This window comes from Solea solea, chromosome 5 (assembly GCF_958295425.1).
Source record: "Solea solea chromosome 5, fSolSol10.1, whole genome shotgun sequence".
NCBI classification, from domain to species: Eukaryota; Metazoa; Chordata; class Actinopteri; order Pleuronectiformes; family Soleidae; genus Solea; species Solea solea.
Window position 1 is genome coordinate 14025809 of NC_081138.1, and position 26197 is coordinate 14052005.

General features: G+C 39.3%; 1 protein-coding gene across 1 annotated transcript; it reads left to right on the top strand.

The window, feature by feature from the left end:
* The first annotated feature begins 7613 nt into the window (after positions 1–7613).
* Positions 7614–25948, top strand: LOC131459471 (AN1-type zinc finger protein 3-like). Its single transcript, XM_058629341.1, has 6 exons — positions 7614–7969; positions 16483–16523; positions 16991–17179; positions 18911–18973; positions 20612–20821; positions 24057–25948. The coding sequence occupies exons 1-6, from the start codon at positions 7887–7889 to the stop codon at positions 24209–24211; spliced, it is 741 nt and encodes a 246-aa protein (XP_058485324.1). The 5' UTR covers positions 7614–7886; the 3' UTR covers positions 24212–25948.
* Positions 25949–26197: the final 249 nt, after the last annotated feature.

Sequence of the window (26197 nt, forward strand, 5' to 3'; positions counted from 1 at the left end):
AACCCATCTGCATATCATTTTAATCACATTACTGTGCTTTTCCAATCAGTTACTGCATTAGCATTTGGTTTAGATCCTCTCAATCACTCAGTGACCTTCCCAAAAAACTGTATGTATAATGTGTCACTAATGAACATATGCTGCAAATAAAGTCTGTGATTGTTCTCATTGTTTTGGGAGGATCAGATAGTGTTCCAGACTTCAGGGAGTGAAATGCATTAATATCAGTTGGATTTTTTTCCCTTACTGGCAGCTGAAGGTTTTTACTGTATCTGCACTGTTTGCTGCACCAGAAAAAAGTTTCAGATTTAACTGTAGAACTACTCAGATCGCCGATGTTGGCTCCTGTGAGTAAAGTCAGAGGGAAAAAGAATGTTTTTTTGAAGTCCAAACAGCGACGACAAATCACTTTATCAACCAGCAGAGGAGCCTTTTGTCAGCATGACCTGTTTCCTCCATTGGAGGGCACACTTGAATAAGCAGTGACTGCAGAGTGAGCCACAGCCATTTCACATCCACTGCGATCCTTTTTGCAGAAGAGGATCCTCTTACAGGCGTGTTTCGCACATTTGAGGCTCCCTTTTGAATGATTTTCCAAACTATGTCACACTCTATCCGTGATCCAAACCACCTGGCACCTTGAATTGCCTTTCTCCCTCTTCCTGCAGTCTACCAAAGTTGCTCACTGATAAAAAAAAAAAAATGCATTTCTCTGTTAAAGCAGCTCCAGGAGTGGATGAGCTGAGCCCAAGGTGCTGAGACTGCTGCTGATAAATTCTTAATAACATGAGATGACCTCTGTTTTATCTGTCAGCTTAAAGGGGTTTTACAATTAAAATGACTTCTGCAATGACTAGTTCATCACTCAGTGCAGAGAAAATTAATTAACCTGGATATTGGAGGGTTTTGTTTTTACTATCATCCCTCTTTTCTCTTTTTGTAATAATTCACATCGTCACATCACACGTTTTCTCCTCATCAAACTCTCTCCTGCCTTTGTTTCAATTATTCTCTCTCTGTCTCTCACTGCACTCTTAAACACATACTCTTTGGCTCTTATGATAGATTTTCTCTGTATTTACTTTGATCTCTCCTCCAACAACCTCGCATTGTTAACTTTTGAGGGATAATTCAGGTTTTTCCAAGTGTGGTTGCGTGAGCTAATAATTCGTTGCCATTTCCAGACACTTAACTTAGACACTGCTCAAGTGTACGATATCTTACGTTTGCAGTGTCCTCGCCATGATCAAGTCTTTACTGGCTTTCCCAAGTCCATAGAGAAAATCAGCAATTACATCACAACACACAGGAGTTGTTGATCCACTGCTGCCTCCATAAGTACGTTCAAATGTGATCTATTTTGAAAAAATATTTAACAAAAAACCTTTTCAGATAAAATCAATCTGAGTCCAGACAAGTGTTGGAGCTCCGTTTGCTTAATATGCCAAAGGCGACCCAGGGCGAAAGGCAGGGTACATCATGGAGCGGTCACCAGTCCATCGCAGGGTAAACATACAGAGACAAACAACCATTCACTGTCACATTCACACCTACAGTCACTTTAGAGTGTCCTATTAACACCTGCATGTTTTTTTTGTGGGACTGTGGGAGGAAATCAGAGAATCTGGAGAAAACACACCCACACACACGGGCAGAACATGCAAATAGAAGGGCCCGAAACTGGATGCAAATTGACCAGCTTCTTCTTGCTGTGAGGCTAAATTCCAGTTACCAGCTGGAAAAGACTAATAAAATAGCTAACATATTCTTAAGATATCTTGACTTAATCACGCATAAATTTTATTAGGCAAGCCTTTTGTAAATTGGCTAAATTTGTTTTTCTTCTGTCCCTGCTGGCAGCCATGTTATTAATGAGACCGAGTATCTGATTCCTAGGCTGAGTCACTGAAATGGTGGCACACCAGCAAGTGTGTCAATATCTCATACAACCACACTTTTAAAAACTAGTATATGAACTATCTCTTTATTGGATCAACTTATCAATCCATAGCTGATGCCATCTCACCGAGACTCGGGTGAAACTACAGTTCATACAGTTTATAAATTTTTTGTCCTCTGAGTGTCATATAGAATAGTAAATACAAGTTAAGGTATTTATGTGTTTGTGTCACCAAATTTGCATGCACACGTGTGCGTAACAACTCCGTGGGTGAAAATGTGAGCGATCAAGAGTGGAATTCAACATGTAAAAAAGCGCTGCTTGCTAATTATGTTGCTGTGCATGCTGCGCTCTTGCACTCACTGTAGTTTCTGGCTGTTTAGCAGTGCTTTGATCAGCGGGCTGCTTCCTGGCTTCCGCAGCCTGATGCACGGGTGGCTTCACTACAGAGACTGCACACAGTCAGTGGCTGAACTGTTGTGTGTGTGTGTGTGTTTATGAATATATGTGGGAAAAGAGCAAGAAAGGTGACAGAGAAAGAAGTGCACAGGCAGGCATTGGTAAAAAAAACAAAAAAAAAAAACATTTGAGGGGGGAATATTTTGTTTTGGAGGAGGCGTTTTGCCTTAACTGCTTTTAGTGGCTGCCTGGCAGGAACCTGTCTGATGTTTATCCTGCCTGTGTACTTCTAAACCTTGCCTACAGCCACTGCTGCTTCACAGCTCAGTTATGATCTCTCAGGTTCCTGTCATAAATGGTTTTCCTCGCCTGCCATTGAGGATTTGTGCAGCAGAAAATGCCACAATGAATAATAATAAAACAGCATTTGTACAATAACATCAAGCCATTTTGTTCAATCAGCACAAAACAGGTGGAATACAGTATATGCAGCAAAGGAGAATGGGATGAGAGACTGACCTTGAAATAATTTAAGAGGGGTCACATCAGCTGTCTTCCAGGCCCGCTCAGATTTTATTATTGGAGTTTTATTTTTGTAAACATTAGTAGCCCTAAGTCATCGATTCATATCACATATTCTGTCAAAAAAAGACAATTTCCCTCCAATCCATAACATAGTTTTCACACTTATCTCGTTAAATTGGGTTATCCTGTTTTCTGACATACCCACCGAGAGCAAAGAAGCTGTGACATGTTGCTTGACCTCCAGTCAATAACAACCGGCATGTCTATCTGGGGATGACATTAAAAGATAAGAAAGACTTTCATTTATGGACAAATGTGTTCACATAGATTTCCCATACAATCTATTTACAGCACGCAGAAGAGAGCCCACCTCTCAGAGAAGACACCATGAATCAACACTCTTTATCGACACGTGGTGTAATACAGCTGCGTATCCAGCATATACAACACATGATGGATGGGATTTGTCACTAGAAATAGAGGTGTTATTTCTGCATGAGTATAGAGAGGTAACATTTTGGATATTGGCACTGTACTGGGTTGCCCTAAACATAGATACAAAACAGATTCTCACCTTTTCACCTATGATAGATTTATATGATGTTTGACAATTTATTAGAGCCTCTACTTCTTTGATGTGAGCCAACTGCCCCTGTGGCAGAAACTATGTTTAAAGAACAGGGCTTCAAGGAGCAGTTGGTATAAGAATATTTCTTTTTTATTTGCATCTCTATAGCGCTGTGGTGCTGTCCCGCAGTGTGAGGAGTAAAGCCTGCAAAATATCCCTCTCTTCTTATCCCTCTGTGAATAAAAGAGGGGTCAAGAGACAGCCAATGTAAGCTGTCATGCTGGATCTGATAGGAAATACAGGCTGTATACATATCAAAGATACCCCTCATGACAGCACTCAGCATACGATTACATTATTCCTGGCATCTTCAGTGAGCTAAATTCACTAACCCGTGTTTGATCAAGTGTCTAATTAATTCCTTAAGTTCTCGTGTTTATTGCAGGGGAGGGGGTATCGGTATGTAAGTGGAGGGGATCTGTCTTTGAAGTGTTCTGCAAATCTCTAGAGGACAACCGAGCCTGAGGCTGGACTTTTGGAGAGAACCAACCACCACTTTTCCAATGCGGGGACAGAACGGGCTTCTTTCCACGGTCATGTTTACTTCACTGAATTACACCCATCAGAAATAAAAATGTCATTAGGTGACTTTAATGTCAACAAAGAAACCATGAGCAACTATGGTGGAATTCTTGGTCCCGTACTGAAACATGGACTCTTAACAAGACTCTGCAGTCTTCTGCGATACACCCCTCCCTGTGCCTGACTAGCTAATGAACCTTCAGTTATCTATCTTCATTCCACCCAGAGCCTACTTGTCCTTCCCTGCAGAGAGAAGCCATTTCTTGGCAGGTGTTACTGAGGGGAATCCAAACCTCCTGGCTCTAAAGTAAAGCACTGCATTTTTCTGAAAGTCGTTTTGAGGTGAAAAACAAAATTCACTGATGCTATTTCTTGTTGGTGCAGACAGCACTGTCAATATTTGTGAGCATGAAGCAACCCCATTCCCAAGCTGCAAACCAGACAGCTATGGCTGTAGTCGTTTGTCAAGTCAGCAAAATACAACATTTTGGCTTCCTAAACAAAACTGCACGCTCATTTTTAAACAACCATTTTGAACCAAACATTTAGAAATCTCACAAGATAACCCATTACTTGGTTTCGCTTTACAGCCAAAACCTGCTTATTGTGTCATTTTAGTTAACATGTTGGGTTGAACTACTACAATTAAAAATCAAAATCATATGCAAATTAGGTTATTCATCTAAACCACTCTGTGCAGTTCAGCAGCCAACCAAAGACAAAAGAGTCACTGTTTCCTCCTCCAGCACACACAGATGCACACATAAGAGGAAGTGTTTGATCAATCGAGAACAAAAAGTCAAATTAAATAAATATTTGGGAGGTGGCTGTGTAATAATAGGTCTCCATTTTGCAATGATATCAAGCCGAAAGATAATGCCAATGTATTATTGCAACTCTACAAGACATAATAGTGACTAAAAGCAGCTACTCTGACTTGTCAAAACACAAAAGGCTTGTGACTATAAGACATAATGGCTCTGGACTATATAGTTGTCCTACTAAGGTATGTGTTATGACACATTACTTTGTAATGCACGTCACAAAACAGGAAGGACTTAGCCCGGGTGGTGAGAACTGCACAGGGGATTGTGGGCCGCCGTCTGCCTGATCTGGACTCTGTTTACACCGCACGACTCCAGAGGAGGGCCAGACGGATAGCAAAAGACCCCACCCACCCGGGCAACGCTCTTTTTGCACCACTTCCATCAGGAAAACGGTACAGGATCATCACATCCTCCACCAAAAGACTCAGAGACAGCTTCCCCAGAGCTGTGAAATCAATTTTCTATTTGTTATTTTCTTTTCATTTCAATGTGTGCTGAGAGTCTCGGGAGGAAAATTTGTTATGCTTGCATAATAACAATAAAGAATCTTGAATCTTGAATCTTGAATCTTGAATCTTGAATCTTAAATGTAAACTATGCAGAGGTGGGTAGAGTAGACAAAAAAATTACCCAAGTAAAAGTACTGTTCCTTTAAGATAATAATTACTCAAGTAGAAGTATGAAAATAATTACTGTACAATTATTATTAATAATAATAATTGTTAATAATAAGTACAAAAGTACAAAAGTATGCAGTGAAAAGACTACTCAAGTACTCAAGAAAAGTACTGAGTTTCTTCTGATTTATTTTTGAAATATTCAAAGCAACACAAAATACAAAAAAGACACAACATAATATAAAACAGCAATGTTCAAATTAATGTTAAATAATAATATTTTAAATAAAACAATAAATATGATCTTTATAATACAATAAGTAACCCTTGAACTAAAACAATAATATATTAACTATTTGTAATATAATTTATTTTATATATATTATATTAAATACGTCACACTTTAACTACAATACAATACACAATAAATTAGCTGACAGCTGAGCTAAAACAACTGATAGCTGAAACCCAGCGTCCGGAGTGTACAACAGAAACACGGAGACTGGGGAGACCAGAAACCAGAAACCAGAGACCAGAGCCTCGGTGTTGGACACAGTAAACAACGAGCCGCTGGTGTGTTTTAAGTCCACTTGGAGCCCAAATCTGAGGCTAACAGCTGAGAGGCTAACAGCTGGTGCCGCTAGTCAACTGGCTGCATTTAATTGGCAAGATTTTGTCAGCCATAGCCAACAGGGAGAGAAATAGATCGCACATGTAATAAAAAAAAAGAAGATATTATTAAAAAATAAAGTAACGACCGCCACTGAGCCAAATGGAACGGCGTAAAAGTACCGTTCTTTCTTCAAATATATACTGAAGTAAATGTAAAAGTATGTTGAAATAAAACTACTCAAGTATTTGTAACCTCTGAAACTATGTGTTGGATAAGTGATTTGGATCTGGTAATTTTGGTGATAGATGCAATAAATCTATCATAAATTGGGTCTAGTGGACAGCACTCTTGCCTTTGCGGCAAGAAGACCAGGTCGGAACAAGGGCCTTTCTGCATGGAGTTTGCATGTTTTCTCCGGGTTCTCAGGTTTCCTCCTACAGCACAGGACTGACAGACGTGCAGTAGGTGTCACACGTACAGAAACAAAGTTCACCAGATTACGGACAAATCCTACGTTCCATGTACAGGCCCCTTTACTATTAAGTTAGACACTTAATTATGTTCTCAATTTTATTTTAGATTTTGCCCACCAATATACACCCTGTGGCCCACAGTTTCAAATAAAAAACTAATTTCCCTTCTCCTTTTTTCTTGTGGCCTTTCTGCATGGAGTTTGCATGTTCTCCCCGTGTGTGCGTGGGTTCTCTCCGGGTACTCCGGCTTCCTCCCACAGTCCAAAAACATGCAATGTGGGGATAGGTAAATTGGACACTCCAAATTGACCATAGGAGTGAGTGTGAGAGTGAATGGTTGTTTGTCTCTATCTGTGTGTGGCCCTGCGATGGACTGGCGAACTGTCCAGGGTGTACCCCGCCTATCGCCCGATGTAGCTGAGATTGGCACAGCACCCCCCGCGACCCTCTGGTTGAGGATAAAGCGGTAGATGATGACTGACTGACTGACTTTTTTCTTGTGATTTGGGCCATACATTTCCATTTACAGCACAAAAAGTTGGTCTTTTCCATGAAAGATTCAAGTTTTTATATGCCGGAATTTCATATTCATAAAGCTCTGCAAAATCAATAGCCTTAATATGATATGATACCTTCCCCTTTTTTCCAACGTTTATTTTAAACAAGTAAATGAGCCCTTTTCCGAGAGCATGTTTGTTACAACTTGTGTGTTATTGCATGTGTTTTTAAATAACTCACATGATATCATTCGACGACCACCCCAAATAAATAAATAAATAAATAAATACATACAGTAAGTAAATCTACCACGAACCATCCGTGGGGTATTTGCCAGGAACATTGCTGCTCCGTTTCACTATCAGACTCTGCTTTTGTCTGGATCATACCATATTAATTATAGAACTCATGCACTTCAATGCTTTGAAAACAATGCTTTGGAGTGTACAACGTACCTACTTTCAACAGTATCAAGCAAGTACAACGCTTAAAATTATTACATTTGTACTGTTTTGTTTTTTATCACAATTAATTTCACTCATACGCTTCCGCTTCACTTTAGACTGTGCACGCCCCCGCTCTGTGGCAGTGGTTTGTCCCGTTGCTTCAGCTGATTGGCCCAGAGGATTCCCCTGGTGGCTCCGTCCGTCTGAGGCTCTGACTGCTCCGCTACCCTAATGTCGATTTGAACTGTGTAATTTTGACGGGGTTCGTGCCGCTCCTTTCGGCATTTATCCCTGTGTACAGAGAAAGTCGGAAGGATAATCCGGCCGGGGTATCTACTGTGTACTTGTCACAACCAGGGGATCTAAAGGCAAATACGAGGCCCTCGCTCCATCCCCGGATTCACCTGCTTCAAGGAGAGCCTCACACGGAAGACCGTCATGGGGGATACGGGGAGCGAGGGCAGCAAGCCACCGAGTAACGTTAACGTCATGCCGCCGCGGTGCCCTTGTGGATTCTGGGGGTAAGACGTATCCCCTTGTTTTAAATACTTTAGTTCTATAACGACTGCTAGCACAGTTGCTAGCCTCTAGTGTTAGCAGCTCAAAGAGGGATGAGCTGCTTTTCTTAGTACCCCCTCCCCTTTGTTTTGTAGCATTAGCTACGAGCTAACACCAACTGGCTTCGGTGAACTTCTCCCTGAGGAGTAGACGAGAATAATGTGACAGGTGTGACTGCGCTAATTAAGACCATAAAGTCCTGATTTTAGAAATGGAGCAGCTGGTTTAAAGTAACACTCTGAGGTGTTTGTCAAACCGTAAAGTGGACTGGGGAGGACACCATGTAGTCTAGGGCAAAGTAAGCACTGATAGATGAGCCAGTTCAGATTGGCTGAAATGCAGATAATAAAGTATGTGTTAATTGACAGTATATGGGTGTAAGGTTTCCTTAGCGCATTTGTCCTCATGTGAATTGTATTTGTTCATCAAATGTAGTGGTAATCACCAGCTCTAAGATACATACATTATTATATTAGTCTTTGGTGTAACCATACAATCGTATCTCAATATGTTACTTATTAGCTCTAATTATTATTATTATTTTGAATGTAGTGTAAAACTTTTGGGGATTTTTGTTATGGTTGATGTTGTTATTTTGTTACAGGTTATTTGAGGAGTAGAAATCACTTCTGAAACATGTGTGAGTGCTTTATATGTTTTTGTTCATGATCCAACTTGTTTGTATCTATCTCACTTCTGTAGTGCAGTGTTATTGTTGCCTCCATTTGTCTTGACATAAAACTAGTCACTTCCTGTGCGCAGCATGGGAATGTCACTGGTTGACATGAGATCTAAAGACTGGTGTATATACTGAGAAACACAGTGTGTGTGAAGCTGATTGGCGCAGTCAGCATTGTCTGAACTTGTGTGACAATGTTTGAATGCAATAGACTTTGGTTTGTATTTCAAAGTTATGCACTACAGTTTTTTAGGTCCAGTGTGTAAAAATGTGCTAGACTGCAGAACAAACAAATGACTCCTTCACCCAACCCTCCATTTCCAACACCCTTAAGGAAACTATTGTGGCCTTTCCATACCAGCAAGGATGCAATTTTTCTTCATTTGTGCAGGAAACATGGAAGCACAGAATATTTAATTTCTGCCAATAAGCTCTACTACATGTTACACATGTTTGTTCAAATATTTTTTGATCCAAAGTTGTGGTGCATACTTTTTTAATTATAATTAAGTGTTTCATTCAAAATAAGCAGTAATGCTTATATATGTGCCCCCCCCGTGTTTCTCAGTATAGCATAGTGTTTTGTGTTTTGAATGTCATGTCCCTGATGATCATGTACATTGCACAGGAAGTAATTAGTTTTAGGTGAAGGCAAGGAGGAAGCACAACTGCTGTTCTCTGCTAGCAAATCAAGATGTGTGCAACAGGTTGGAGTGTGGTTGAAAACAGCAAGGAGCGCCCCTGAAATGTTCCAGAAGTGAATTCTGCAGCTTAAAAAAATGAACCTTGGTGTTCTGCAGTCAATGACAATAGGTTGTATGGCTGTGTGGAATGATCTAAACCTAATATACTTAGTAGAAATGAATTTTTTTTTACCTTTTCTTGCCTTTTTATTGCCTGAGTAGCCAATACCATGTCTTTGCAAACTAGTTGTCATTACCAGATACTTCTATATCTTCCTGAATGTTTACCAAATAGTATGCTATAAATATTTACCATGTGTGAGTCTGGGATGTGGCTGTAAATAATTGTGGCTCCGTAGACTCTAATTCTGATTTGAACAGCACTCTAATGTCACATGATTCTAGTATAGATTACAAAGGAGGTTAGTAGTTTTCTGAGGAGCTGTCTTGAATTGTAAGGTTTTCTACTCTGTGTAAAACCTGTCATATCTAAAGCTTGTCCATGTGACAGAAGTTGCCTCCTTTTTGGCTGCATCTGTGCTATGTGAAATAATCTACAGCAATGATATAGCCCAGGGGTGCTCACACTTTATCAGCATGCGAGCTACTTAAATGTCCTATAAAATGACCAAGTCAAAATGATCTACCTACTACAAAAATGCAAAACATATATTTATTTATAAATGTATTGAGAATTCTTTATATGTACAATGTATGTTGATGTACCTTGCATAACCACATGAGCCCATATTGCACAACACAACACAATGAACTATGTACATTTTTTGTCATTACCTGACTTTACTCTGATGACTTGCACTGAATGGAGTCAGCCAGGGATGCATAGTCCGGACAGTAGCTGCTGACAGCCAGCCTCAAGCACACCAAATGATCATCAAACGCACTTAGAAAATGTCATTGTGGAAAAAAAAGTCCTCCTCCCATTCCGTATGAAAGTGATAAGTTTTTGTCTTTTTACTTGGTCCAGCTCCCCCACTCATTTAATACCCTTTCTTAAGTTTAAGAGAAAAAAACTAGGGCTAAAAATTGGAGGTAACTCGCTAGTTATCTTGTTAGTTTTGCTGCTGCACTTAGCGCCGTTGTTTGCGCATGCGCAGTGACCTAAGTGTCAGAAAAAGTCAGATGTCATCTGACTGGCTGCCCTGTATATCAATCAAGTGACGGGATGGAAAAGCCTATGGATTGATTGGCCTATGGACTTGGTTAGTGAGTGATTACAAGTTGTTATACATGATGCACTGTCATATTGTGTGACCTGACATACTCAGCATTGTCCACTAGTGATTGGATTGCCTTACACTAATGCTAATGCTAAATCTCAACATCTGTACAACCCAGTAATCTTAGTGGTCTCTCAGCCTTGGTAATTGGCTAATTTACAGCTGGGTTTTAGTTATCACAAATGCACGTTTATTGTTTCTCACTTTGAGTTAAGATTCCTGTTACCATCTAAGGCTACGTTTACATGATGACGGTCTGAACAGAAGACGCAAAAGTTTTTGGGAGGAAATCTGCATGCATACGCTGACGCAAAAGTGTGTGGAATTCGATTGGGTATGCATGCCAGGCGGCTAGGTGGCGCTGTGATTCACTGTCACACAACACCGCCATGTATGAGTGCATGCGCAGAATCTTCCTTCCTTTCCGCAAAAAGCAAAACAGATTACAGATCCTTCTCTGTTCAGTAATATTATCTGTATATAACCTGTACATTTCGTGGAAAGACTCCTGTACGTTTATTAGAGCTGCCAGAGCAGCTTGAAGGTCCGTCCCATGGAAATAGTCCGACATGTTTGTTTATTTCCCTGTAATGGCACATGTATGTGACGTAAACGCGTACGTGATGTGAGCAGATCTTAGCAGAGTTTTGCATCTTGACAGTGTAGATGGTTACACTACGGCGGAGCGTATTCATGTTTTCCACTCTGGAGTGTGGTTTCAGATTTTTAAGCGCCGTCACTGTCTAAATGAAAGGCACTTCCGATAAAATATTTTGTAGTTTTTACCCGCAAGCGTCCTCGTGTGAACAGGGTCTAAGCCTATATACCTTATTTACTGTAGAAACGTGAAAGTAGACGTCTGCAATTATTTGTGTGACTTGAGAGACGGATGATGCAAAGATACAGAATTAGACAATCACAATTAAAATGTGATCAAGCTATTTACAACAAATTAAACTGAACTTGGCTCACTTTCTGTAGCCTGCCCTGAATGAACTCAAACTTTACCCAGTTTGAGTTCTGTTTATTTTGGGTCCCTCAAAGGGACTTATACCTGGTGCTTGCTTCAGCGTAATCAGACGCATCAAGGGAGAGAGAGACTGTTGCAGAGGCATCATTGTCCTTAGGTTCTGTGTCTTTGTCTCAGACAAATGACTTCTAATGGCCGTTTTAATGCTGTTCTAAAGGCTGAAACTGCATTCTTCTGCCACACTTGAGAATCTCCAGCGCCAGTTCAGCTAAAATTTTGAAGTCGGGGAACATTTCTCCGAGGTAAGTGATCAAAAGTCGGCAATTCGGGATCCTGCAAGCACTCGCTCCATCGGGTGGAAATCCCACAGCATCTGCTCCCTCTGTACCAGTGGCAAAGCTGCACCTCTCTGTGACACGTAGTGGTCACATACGCGCTCCAAGGCCTCCAGTCCATAGCTCTTCAATGTACTGTCAGAGCCCGGATAGCGAGAGGCATTGAGTAAGGTGTCGAGGTCAGAGATAAAGCCCAAATATTCTGAGGGTAATCTTTTTTGCATCGATGTAGTTATCTCCATGATATACTCGCTGAAAATGGAGAAGGCCTACGTGTCTACCTGTGTGAATGGCGGGTCTATTACAGGTCAGTGGCGCCTTACCGGCACTATCATATTTATTTACAGGATTATGGTTGATACTGTTATAGGTGATGGTGTTCACGGTTATTGTGACCAAAATGATCACGGTTATCAATATTATCACGGTATTGTTAGATGTGTTCAAAAGGTTCCAAAAGTACTGAACACACACACTGAAATCTTTTAACCAAGTTTTATTTAAAAAAATATATTTTATATTATATGATTATTATTATCATTATTATTATTAATAATTATCATCTGACTGACTGACACACACACACACAGGTCCTCACTCTGTGTCGGATAATAATTAAGTAGCAGCGATCGTACACAGCATAAAAATAAAATAAAAAAACACAGAAACAAACACATTTTGGTCTGCTACGGTATGTGTCGTCTGCACACTACTCGCTTTCGCGAGACAAACCATGACGTGGCGGGAATTTTACCGCGGTTTATCGTCATACCGGTAATCGTTACATCCCTAGTTGTGTCTGAATTATTTGAAGTTATGGTAGATTGCCCTTAGTGTTTAATCTGTCAAAATGATGGATAGCCTTCAGATCAGGCTAGGATTCGCACCAGCACAGCAGGCCCGAGATCTTCATGTGCAGGATAAAGCGATAGAAGACCACCTGGTACCAGAGAAGTGGCAATGCTATGAAATCCTCGTAAAACTTTGAAGGTGGTTTAAGCAGCCACAGGTAAAACCAAAGCCCATTATGATTCAGTGTTATTAGTGGTCTGAGTTGGTGATTTCACAATTAATTGCGGTATTAAACGCTACGGTATATTAATTGTAACATTTCTTAACGTAATGTGTGTTTGTGTCCCATTTTTATAGGAGTTAATTTGTAATAACCATTATTTTGAACTTTGGCGTATCCTCCATGGCCTTGTTCTTGACAAAATAGAAATTGCACTGATCGACAATAATTCTGAAACCCATTATCTCCAAAATCTGTGCTAGCTGACAAATCATCTCATGGTACATAGGGCTGTCACGGTATTCTTTTTTTCCTCATTGTACCCATTTTTTAAATAGCTATTGATACTGCTGTGCAATTAATATGACACTGATTTAGTTCAAAGCTTCACTGAGTTTCCCTGATGCACCGTTGCATGGTCACTGCTTTCTATGATTAGAGGTGTTTGCAGTATTATACTTGCATATAAAATAAAAAGTTCTACCATTGTGACATAAGCTGTCATCCTTTTGTGATCAGGTGCTGTTGCTGTGCACTATAGCTGCAGCTCTCACAGACCAAATCATGTTACTTAAGACTAGTCAAACTGTGGAGACTCTCATAAAACAGTCAATTCTGAGCACAATTAAATCATAAAGTTAGGAGTCACATTGAGGATGGTGCAGAGAAACATCTGTCATCTCTGCTTGATTTGACAGGAGATGCAGTGCTGTCACCACCAGCAAACTAACCCATCCGCTTAGCTGATAACGGTGCTTGACAGCAAAAAAAAAAAAAAGCTCTATGAATGATAGATTATCATAGACGGGTATCACTAAAAAAAGCAGGAAAAGGTGTGAAGCTATTTGCTGTGGGGGACCATTGTGTTGGGGAACTGCCATCATCTCCCTTGAGAGTACATCTGTCATAGTTTTCCTTTTTCCTTTTTTTTTGGTGCGATAGCGAATCTGACTTGTTGGGTGGGACAAGACGGCGTAACTGAGGTATAGAAATAACCACCTTAATTGTAAAGTGAATTTTTTCCTGTTAATTATTAAACGCCCTACATGTCATATTCAAACAGAAGATATACTTTTTGATAAAAGCAAATATGTTATAATGTCCATTGTGAAGCCAGATGCTACATGTGAAATGAAATGATTTTTAAAGATGTAAACTTGCTTTTCTAATGATTTAATATTAACACAAAACAAATCTGCAGTATATCAGGGAATGAAGATTGCTGTTGCAAAGGCTATAGAGAATTGCTATGTCCTGTCAGTAATAATGTAGTCGACTGTTTCATTAAAAAGTTATTTTGCTATGTAGTGTAGTGCTGTGTATTTGTTAGATGTCTCAATTGCCTAACTGGCAGAGATTGCACTGCAGAAATAATAAGCTACTCCTCATTCCCAGTATTCCAGTTTTTTTTTTTTTAATGACATTTTAAAGAGCAGCTACTATGAGGGACAACATGACCCTTCGTTTCCTGGCATTCTTTTGTATTTATGTCACTGTATATATAGCTCTTAGTTGAGGATGTCATTTTCGTTGATTGTGTAAATATTTGTTCAGTTAAAACTGGTTTGTATTGGTTTTCAAGTGCCCTTTTTATTCCTAATTTAAAAAAAAACAAAACTTAATTGAACAAAGTCTGTTAATGTATTTCATTAATTAATTTTACTTGATTATATTTGATCTTGTATCTATATTTCCGAATTTTATCTTAATTTCGGTGATCATGGTGTTAGTAGTTCGTAGAACTTTATTCCTTTAACAATTTATCTCGCCTCCAAACCTTTGCTCCTTCATATCACTCAAACAGAATTTCTAAGGCAACTGAGCTCATCCCCCTGTTTGTTCCAGTCTGACACTCATTAGTAATAGCAGTGGGCCAAGCATGAAACACTCACAAGCATGTAGTTGTCTCCGCTCTGCATGTATTTTCTCACTCTATTTAGTTTCATGATTAATGTGTGATTAGATTACCTCTACTTTGTAAGGTTGACAACTGGATATGTTTATCCAGTGAAGACTTTCCTCCCTGCTTGTGTCTCATGATGAGATTTCTCCTCTACCCTCACAGAACCTCCTGCTCTGATTTTGTTTTTCCCCACTACCACACACGGTAGTCTGACAGACAGCCCCCAGGTTGACTGCAGCTGACCCAACATTTAGAAATGAGGCAAAGGTGTGCAATGAAGCGCCCAAAAATAAATAGAATGTGACTGATAGCAGTGACCGTCATGGTCAGTTTGTAGCCATTTCCTATCAGGGCTTAGGAGGAAATGAGAGGAGCCCATTTAGAGGGCAGCCAGAGGCATGTGTGGTGAAGGAGTTGTGTCAATGAAACTGCAAGTTTATAATGTATTTAGTTAATGACAACAGCTAATGTTTGTGTCTGGGATGGGTATGAATATTCGATTATTGAATTGTGTGTTTATTATAAAAAGTCAATCAGTTAAGGCAAACCTAATGTTATCAATCACTGCAATGATTGAAAAAAAATCGTTCTCCAATAACTATCTAATTTGTGGTGCATTAATTATCAGAAGGTGGCAGCAGCAAGCAGTTGGTTAGTAGACTGCCTGTGCGCAGGAATGATGACAATTGTGAGGTTTCTGAAAGGGTAACTAAACCTCCTCTTTTGAGGCTAATTCTGCCCAATGCCAAATTTTGAAAAATGCCAAGAAGTGGGCCGGGAGGTTCTTGTTGTTTTTCTAAAATGGTTTGAAAGCCTTGCAGTGATTGTACAAAAGGGGACAAAATAGTGGACTATAGATATAGATATATGTGTGTGTGTGTAAATTAGGGCTGAAGCAACTACTCGATTAATCGGTTATTAATTGTCAACTATGTTGACAGTCTATTAATCGGTTTGAGTGTTTTTAAGGACTTTAATTTTTCCGATTTTTCCGCCTCTTAAATGTGAATATTTTTGGGTTTCGCCAAGAAATCATTAAAACAGAATAGTTTTTGTTTTTTGGACAAAACAAGACATTTCAGAACATCATCCTTTCTAGGTTTTCATTTTCTGACATTTTCTGACCAAATGATTACTCGATTAATCGAGAAAATAATCATTTGTTGCAGCCCTAGTGTAAATGGGCAGGGAGATGAGAGCACAAAACACATTTAGGAGAATCACTGTGTAAAACGAAGAGATATTGAAAATATTGTGTAGTTTAAATTATATTCTTTAGGTTTCTACTTGGATTTTTTATATTAATAGCCCTGCAATGGTTAAAAGATATTCATGTGGTCATAACAAAAGTCACATTTCAGTTAAATCAGTTGACTTAAATCATTGTAGACCTTGACATTCCTCTAGCATGAATTCAGTGTTTACAAGAGTGAGAATTGCAGTCATACTTGTTGTCTTTACCTGGATCCTGAAAATGAAAGTAAGTCTCTGACTCAGACTGATGGAAGCGTGTTACTCTTCTTGCATGGATACCCATCAGCAAAATACACGTACTTCTCATTCTCCATTTATTTGGAACTCTGAATAGCGATTTGGAAGTGTATGACTTTTGTTTTTCATTGAGTGCATTTCTCTGTCTTCTCTTTTCAACAGGTCGAGCAAAACTATGAATCTTTGCTCAAAATGTTTTGCAGGTAAGTTCTTAATCTGCTGTGTTTATTTGCTCGACTGATCTTGTGTCTAACTTTGGCCAGTGTGAGTCCTGGTGGTGCTTGTGACTGGAGATGGGTCTGTCCACTGCAGAGACCTTGCAATTTTGTTGGAATTAGTTTGACTACCATAATGAAGTTAGCTACTTCTACTCTTTCTATCCATATATAAGGAGAGCGATGTTTCCTCTTTTATAAATGCTCTTTCACAACCTTCCTGTGTGGGTCTTTTGCACATCTTTCAGAATTCAGAATATTTTGTCCTTTTTCACCTTTTTAGTTCATTTTCTGACGAAATCGGTGCTATAGGTGAGCGTTTCAAACTACATATAATTCAAACAGTTCTGTCAGTGTACGTGCCCAACTTAACAAACAAAATAACCTTACTCCAGTATATAGTTGCTTATAAATACAGTACACACAAATGTCACAGCATTCATTTTTTTTTATAGACATTCAGAAGAAGCAGCCAGACACTGACTGTGCCCCAAAGGCCTCATCAAGTTCCAGCAGCAGCCAAGCAGACATCTTCTGTAATGAAACAAACGGCAGCATTAGTCAGTCAATGATGTCGCTGCCTAAGACGTCAGAGGAGCCTTCACCAGGAGGCGTGGGAGTGACATCTCTACCTTCTCAGGATGGTAAGACAGCAGTAAATTAGTGAGTCTCTTCAGCGCAGATAGTAGTGGGCCAAGGCCTTTATTATTTCGAGAGTGACGTGTGCCATTGTTCATGATAATCTTCCATTTCTGTTAGCATGGATAGTTGAGCACTTCCACTTTAAAATGCCTGCATATATGGATATTGAAAATTGTGCAATGTGGACAGAAGCAGAGTATTGTAGCCTCTAGTGGGCTGTATGTTTCTGCAGTGCCCCTATTTTGGCTATATTTGTCCTCATGGCACAGATAGTGAAAATGATAGGGAAGGGTATCCATTCACAAGTAAAGGTTTTAAGAGGACACCTACAAGTGTCAGGGCATCAGTCATCACTGCAGTGACAAGGTTATTTGCAGACACCGATGCAGGACAGGACAATAAAGTGGCCAACAAAAGGATGTGTGGAGCTTGTGAAAAATCTGTCGACATGAACTTAGTTCTATGTTAGAGGGAATTTTTTTTTAGTAATATACAGAAGTACTTGACAGAACAATGCATGGAACTGACTTGTATTTCACATGGTAAGGGTCAGACTACGTTCATATTTGTTTATCAATGTGCGATTAATATATCGGCCTAAGCTGCAGTTTTAGACTAATGCGGTTATGTTGGTACCTGGAAAAGTCAGTGACTAATATGTATAATTGTGAACATGATGATTTGCATACTCATGTCGCAGCAGATGTAGATATAAATGTACTTTGTGAGCATAAAAATCGTTGTCAAAGGCGTCGGTGTAAGAGTCAAGGGGGGAGGAGCCTATTTAGCCTGCTGTTGTAGTCAGTCATATTGGCAGATCGGCAGATACCAATATCGTGCCGATAATATTGTGCATCCCTGATTGTAATATTGTCATTATTATGAACAATGCATTTAGTATCACGTATCATTGCAAACAGTAACAAATAAGTAAAGAAAGACTCCTCCTTACCTTCATCAGACCAGTTCAGTGGTTGTCATGCCAACTGTGTACTTGGTGCCTGCACACTACATACATACTGTAGGGATCAGGTATGCAGTCAACTGTCTACTTGCTGGTTTCAGTCTTCACATATGCGTATCGCAGTCTCCTTGTCACACATATCCATCACAGTCATTGTGGGGAAAAACCCAAGATTTCATACTCTCTAAAACATGGTCTTTTGATCCTCTTACCATGTGAAAAGAGTATCCATCCAAGTATCCAAGCAACCAGCAGAGACCTGTTTCACAGCTCGTGTCCTCAGGCTGTTACATATATACCCTGTGTGACTTTCAAAATAACCTGTTTTTAACCTATTCAGTTGGGATTTACTAGTTCATGATTTCATGCTCTTTTCAATTACATGCTTTGGATTTGATATGATTTATTTTGGTCAGTTTTACACCAATCAGATACTGCATTAAACATGTAACTGTCTTTAATGTTGTTGCAGAGCAGTATTTGAAGTAAATTATACTTAACCATCTCTAATGACACTTAAAACTTACATTGAGCTTTCAATTATTCATAGTAAAACACAGTAATCAGCCACAACTTTATAATCGGTTACCTTTTAATGACGTGGTTTATCGGTGTGAATCAATAAAGCAAGATGCTTTTAATTTTACATTTGTATGAGAGATGTTGCAATAAAGATTTAATATCCTTATGCCTGCTCTTTTTCCCCATTTCCTTTTTTTCTTTTGCTCTACGTTCGCCCCTTTCTCTCACTATATCTTTCTATCATAAGTATCCAGCACAGACCCATTCTTCGGGGCACTCTCTTCTCCCACAAAGCGCTCCTGTGAGTCAGGTATGCCTCAGCTCTACAATGTCCATCATTATGTTTTACACTATGTGGGACTCATTTACATCAGCAGCATTGAACTGAGACAAAATGGGAGGTTTCATTTTTCTTTCAGGGGAGATGGCTGACAGGAGCATGTCAGGGAAACATGGTTATGAGGAGTATCTGCACAGAACTATACCCGAGACGTATGATATAGAAATACAAATTGTAAAGCTCATACTGAAAGGAGTAATGTAACTCAGTGGTTAGCTCAGTCACATCAGGTAGAAGTTGTGTATGTGTGATGCAAAACCGATGCTGCAGGAACATGCAGACTGGAATATGCCTTTATTTGCATTTAGCATCATTAGCTTTTATTACTATAATCATTATCAGAATATGGTCAGAATATGCTGACCATGTTAAATAGTAGTCTGTTTATTTCCTTTCACTGTGCTTTCACCTTGTTAGGTGACACAGTGTGCTGAACACATGCACATGAATTTAGGGTTAACTGCAGAGTAGGCGAGATGATGCTACGGTGCTATGAACATGTTGATCCCTTGCCTGATGCAGAGGGATCATGGTAGCACCATACCTTAACACATGTGCACACAGCATCATTTTTAACATTTTGCTGTGGCCTCCTTTTACGGTCTCTGTAAATCTAATTCAGTCTTTTACTTTACCAGTTAACAGCCTCTTACACTCTAAAATAAAACTGTGTTAAGTTTATAGTAGACTTTAGAAGACTATTCTAATTTTAGACCAAAAAAAAAATAAATAAATGCCAGTTGTTGACTTGGTTAAATTTGATGTTTTGACCTGTGCAAATTGGCCACAGAGATTTACCTCGGTAACAAAAGCCTGGGGAAGAAGAAACCTTTTTTTTTTTCACAACATGCATTTACACATGTATAGACACACACACACACACACTAAGATCGATGGAGCAGGCTACGGGGATCTGGCTGCCTCAGCTTGGCCTAGTTCTCAGAGATTTATTGAGCGCTGATCTGCATTTGGCCGGGCCAGGGAAAAAGTCTGCAGGATTGATGAGAAAAGCGAAGTTGAAATTCCAGCAGACCACTAGAAATGTTCTGTGCTCTTCCTATTCAGTTGCCAGATTGAATTTAATCTAATGCAAGATAATCATTAACTTCTAAAGCTTCTAAAGGTGTTTTTGTCCCAGTCTGTATATATTCTCTTGCAGTTACAAACATCACTAAATTACAGGTAATGTCTTCATACATGAAATGTAAGTTATTATAGAGACTATTATTTGAGACCTTACCTGATGTTTTTCAGGCAAAGCTACACTATAGGACACACAGGAGATGAATACCTTTTGAAGTAATATGCAAATCGGGGAGTAATAAATGCTGTAATTGTTGTTTGATGCAAATATATGGACAGACGACTTTTTAAAACACTTAGTAGGAGATTGATTAACTTTTGTATTTTTTGACAACAGAATACTTGATTTCTTAATTTTCTTAGTCTGTGTAAAAGGCTTTAATTTTTGTTGATGCCCTGTCTTGACATTTGGGATCAATATGAACGTAAATGTTTTTGGAAGAAATCCTGAAAGTACACATGTTGAAAACAGTGATGTGGATACAGCAGCTTTAAGGGTTTTTGTGTGCTTATATTTGTCTCCAGGTTCAGAGTCAGAAAGTGATGCCCCACCTGAGAAGCGAGCAAGAGTGGGTGTGGTGCCAGAGAGACAGGGGTCTTCATCGTCATCGTCTTCTTCATCATCATCCTCTTCCTCGTCTCGTGGTGGCTCCAAACAGCGGAACCGCAAACGTTGCCATCGCTGCCAAACCAAACTGGAACTGGTACAACAAGAGTTGGGTTCCTGTCGCTGTGGTACGATCACACACCTATGTGCACTGACATACATTAGAACACACTGTGAGACCAAAGAAGAGCCATAGCATACATGTTAAATAGTGGCAGCCATTATAAAGGACAATGTGTACCTTGTGTTGTATTGGATTAATTTGGCAGTGGTCAGTACTGGCCTCATAAATAAATGGAGGGTAACATAGTCATAGCCTTTTGAGATAGATTCAAATACGTTCATGTGTTACGTGTGCTTGTGTTTGTGGTGTCGACAGTAATGTCAATGACCTTGAGCCTTTGCTAGCCTTGGGGGACCATTACAGAAAGCCTGAATGGTTCACATCACACATAAAACATAATCCAATTACCACAAACACTAATGCAGTTTAAACCAATACTTGGTTTGCTAATCAACTTGTTTGCATACAAATTGAAGTACTTAAAAAGTCACAGCTCTTCGCTGCTTAAAGACCATCTGCTTAAAACCACACACTAATTTCTAAATTGGAAATTGACTTGCCTTTTTTCCCCCACCAGGCAATGCTTTAGTGCATGGGCCATCCATCCTTAATAGCCCAGTGGTTACTATGAAAACATGCTTTTTGCAGAATGAAGGGGAATTGCTGGCAATTACAGTGATTTCTGACTGTTGCAGTAATTGCAGATTACTATGCTAATGGCTGTACAGAATGTAAGCCAAGAAGGTCGGATAATGAGTTGATGGCACAAACACTTTTCAAATTGTACATGGGGAAGAAAAGATAGCTCTTGCAAAGTATCTGATCCAATGTTGTCGCACTCGGTAGACTTCTGGTATTGCACTGCTTTGTTTACATGTGCAATATATCTTCATTCTGAAAAGATTTGGTCCTGTTGGAATTTACGATTCCATCATTTTACTATTTGGACATGAGCAGAAGAATAAGAAGCTTCACTTCTGCTTCCATAGTTAACAAACGCTGCATGTGTCTGCTCGTCGTATATATCTGTCACATTTTCCTCCTCTTCCCTGTCTGTGACTTTTTTGTCTGTTCATTACTATTTTTTGGAGTGGAATTTTCAATCTTTTTCCAGAAGTTACAAAACGGAAGTATGTCACATTTACGTGGATCAGACTCGTGATAGCTTCAAACCAGGAAGTCATGGTCGGACCGACTGTTTATATGAACACTGATCTGAATGATGGTTGGCATATACCAGCCCTCTCGTTCGAAAAAGAATATCGAATCAGAGATTTCAGATTGGCATGTTAACATGACATTTTTATTCTAATTGGGCTTTTATTCTGGCTATAGACTAAAATACCACATTCTTGATCATACATGAATGTACTCTGTCATCAGCACTACGTGGAGCCTGCCAGTTTAGCTGACGTTGCAGTTTTACAGTGTTTTTACACTTTGTAGCCACTGCCACAATAGTCACACTGGTTAACATATAATAACTTTTTTCTACTTCTGGTTAAACTGTTATTTCATTTATAGCAGCGTTAGTTGAGCTTTGATTAACTCGCCACTTCTGTTGGTCACAAACACAGACGAACACACACATAAAAACACTGACAAGGGCCGGGCAATAATATAATAATAATAATAATATATATTGCAATATCATTTTTGAATGTCTGAATGGGGCTGATGATGATTAAACTGATTGCACAGTGGTATATTAATAATATTGATCCCCTATAAACCTTGCTTTCACTACCATTAAGGACAATTGCATTCACCAAGTAAGTCCATCTATCTATGACAAATCTATTTCATCCTGAACTTGTAGGATGTAATTTTCTTTGTGGAAAATAGGTGGCGGTATTCTGAATTTTCTGTAGGTAAATGGTACATTGTAATCACATAATGGCTGTGCTGGTTGATCTAGCCAGCATATGGAATGTTGTGCTATGGTGAAAACCCCAAATAGTCAACTGCATTGACTAGTTTTAATTTAATTTAATTTCTGCACAACATTTATATTCTTTAGTGACAGTTTGTGGTGGTTTCATGAAATTTTATGTATATTTTTTTTTTCTATAGAAATATGTTTGACTTGGCCAAATTAAAAATATGATATAAATTCAGTCTTTTTTTACATTGTTACCTTTATGTAGAATAAATACAGACAGCTTTAGTAGGACTTGGTAACAACATTAATGAACACTCATGGGTTTCTTTATTATTATCCAAAAGCATTTCCATTTACTACATTTCCTTCCAGCCCGTTGTTTTTGCCTAACGCTTAAGTGACACAGCATTGGCAGGAGTTTGTGGAGGCCTGTTAAGGCTCAATCGTAAAGTCTCTGGCTTATCAGTAGAAGACATTCAATTTAGGCCAAGTGGTGAAATTGAAATGTTTTATTGCCTAATTATTTCTCAAATTATGAATAAATGAATCTCAGATCAAGTAAGGTTTTCTGTTTTTAGTAAACTCAAATGTTATTCAACTTTCTCACTACACTCCCTTTGTGTGCAATGTAATCGCATAGGTTTTAATTACATAGCAACCAGCTGTCAAACTGGGCTTTTCATAGCTGCTCATTGAACGCCTGCAGTGTTATTATGTGTATTAATGAATTAATTTAAGCCAATGAGTGCTAACAAGCCTCTCTGAGCCTAACGAGCCTCCACCAGTGGCAGGCTCTTCTGTTACGAGCGCTGCAGTACAGACAGTTGAAGAGAGAAATGAGTGTTGTCTGTCTTTGTGTAATGGAGTCAAAAGAGGAAGCAATCACAGATACTAAGTTTTCTGGTAATAACAGGTTTACAAAGACATGTAAAGACAATAACTATTATCTGCCCTTGGTCATTTCTAAAGACTGAAGATGGTCGTTTTTTTTCTTCAAAAAGTTTTTTTTAAGAATAAATGGCTACAAGAATATACATTGACCTATGATATGAAAAGAAGAAAGAAAAATCTACTCCATCTGACTCACTAGGGTGGGGAGAGAAAGGGCTGTAGTTGCTCATGTCTCCCTAACTTAGCTCAATTTACCTGTAAGAGAGATCTTACAGCAACTGAAATATCTCTGAAAATGACTAAGATCCTTGGTTTTATTCAGTTCATACGGTTCAGTAGTGTTCAAGTACTGAATCCAGAATGCTGTTTAACCAGGGTCCCACCCCTTGGATTTGGCAGCAGTTTAATCTAAGGGAGGTTGCTATTGCTGGTTTCTTTAGCTGCAGTAACATTTGAACATTCAATGAACATGTCGCATTAACTGCTCTGTCTCTCGTGCATTCAAACCCCCTCACCCATCCTCCAGGTTATGTCTTCTGTATGCTCCATCGGCTCCCAGAGCAACACGAGTGTCTGTTTGACCATCTGGGCCGAGGTCGTCAGGAGGCTGTTCTAAAGATGGTCAAGCTCGACCGCAAAGTGGGCCGCTCATGCCAGCGCATCGGGGAGGAATGCTCCTGAAAAATCTCAGTGATCAGACGGTGTCTAAGCGCTGTTGGGGATTTTTTTTTTTCTATTTTGTTTTTCAGCATTTCCACAGGTTTTTTGGATACAAACCTCCACTGTTTTCTCTTCTTTCTTTTTTTAAACCCCACTGTTTCCCATGTCCTGGTTGTTTTTGGCTTCTGTTGGCTTGATTTTTGTCCCTACTGCTAAGATGCCTTTTGAAAAATACTCATACCCAGGAATGAAAGAACATTTAAGAGCTAAGTAAATACTTTCTTCACATTTTTGCGAGCTCCTGACTCCACATATGTATGAGAATGAATGAAAGGATGATGATGATGAGACGAAATGCAAAGGTTTGCCCTGGAAACCAGTTTGAGACAGAACTCTTTACCTCAAAAAAAGATTAAAAAAAAAAAACAACCACAAAGAATGATGAAGAGGAGGAGTAAGGGATGAATACCTTTTGTGTACACTTGCTTTGGCGCTGTTTAGAGACCGTTCTTTACCTCAAAGTCTGACAGAGCTGCTTTCTACTCTGTGCCAAGCATGGACCTTGCGAAGCAAACCAAGCTCGCCAGCCTCACTTTAAGTCAGTGTCTTACCCCCTGGCTGTCCTTCACCACTTACTTATAAACCTTTAGAATTACAAACCCCTGTTAAATCATCCACCTCAGGATATCAAAGCCCACTGTTGCCCCTTCTCCCACCACTTTCTCTTTTTCACTGATCTAAGATTGCTGTGAAGTTGTTTCTGCCATTGTGGACAATGAAACTGCACTGATGCTGTAAATCCAAATTCAGAAGTCTCAGTGTGAACTCAACACACACTGATTGTGGGATTTGTGCTAGTTGTCCTTGGATTGCACACTGATCTCTTTAACGTTGAGATGTTATTGATCGAGACAATTTGTTGAGCATTTTTCTCTGTCTTCCTCTTTGTCTCTTCCGTATCACCCCACCACATGAAGGCATTTTCTCTTCACAGCCATACTCCTTTCCAGCAACCAGTGGATCATGTGTGCTGGATGTGTACATGTATGATTGTACACATTCTCACACCAGTATAATAATGCACACACTTTTACGTTCTGCTATGTGCTCACTGTAGTTCAGTTTGAGCACAAGCGGGCAGAATCAAAGGTTGCTCTACACTTCAGTTTTAGCAGAATTTCTCTCAGTTGAGGTCTCTCTTAAAGTCTCAGCCCTTTATTTCAATTATCCTCATTGTTTAAGGTAATTTTTCCATAGTTTGGAAACAGGACTTACTATTATTTGAGTTTCATTTTTCTTGCTTGTCCTTTTTCTTTCCTATACCCAATGCTTTAATTTTCTGCTAGCATGATGAGCTAACCTGCACCCTGCATTTGACTATCCTTTTCTCATCTTTTCCCTTATTGATTGCTTTGCTTTTTCCTCTTATTACCTTCTCTGTCTTTCTTTGTGTTGCTGAAAATGGAGTAACATATGAGCAGAGTTAGTCATACAATAATTACTGTCAAAATGTTTTCCTGGTGGACTGTGGAGGGAATGAACATAAAATGCTATTAAAGGAAACGTTTATTTAACCCTTTTTGCATTTCATATTTAGTTACACTGTAGTGTAGAGCTGCATTTGTTGTTTGTAATGTCACAAAATGGGAAGATGAATGTGGAAAATGATGTGCTTTTGTTTTCCATTGCATTACCCTTTGCTTCCCCTTTCCAAGTTTTTCTTTTACAGAGAAAGAATAAATTGGATTAGACAAAGTATGCTCTGGTGTAGTTATTGACAGGACAGATGGGAAGATTAAGGGTTGTTTGGGAGAATTTAGCAGATTTCTTCTTTTTTTTTTCTCCACTCAGTTTGATTTTGTCATTTTACTAGATGATGCCAGTTTAAATCTGCAAAAATGTGTTAATTTCTGATGGCAGGAGTGATTCTCGTAGCACAGTTAAACATACTATATTTATATGTATATACGCACACACAAACACACAACAGTAGGTGACTGGTCGTAA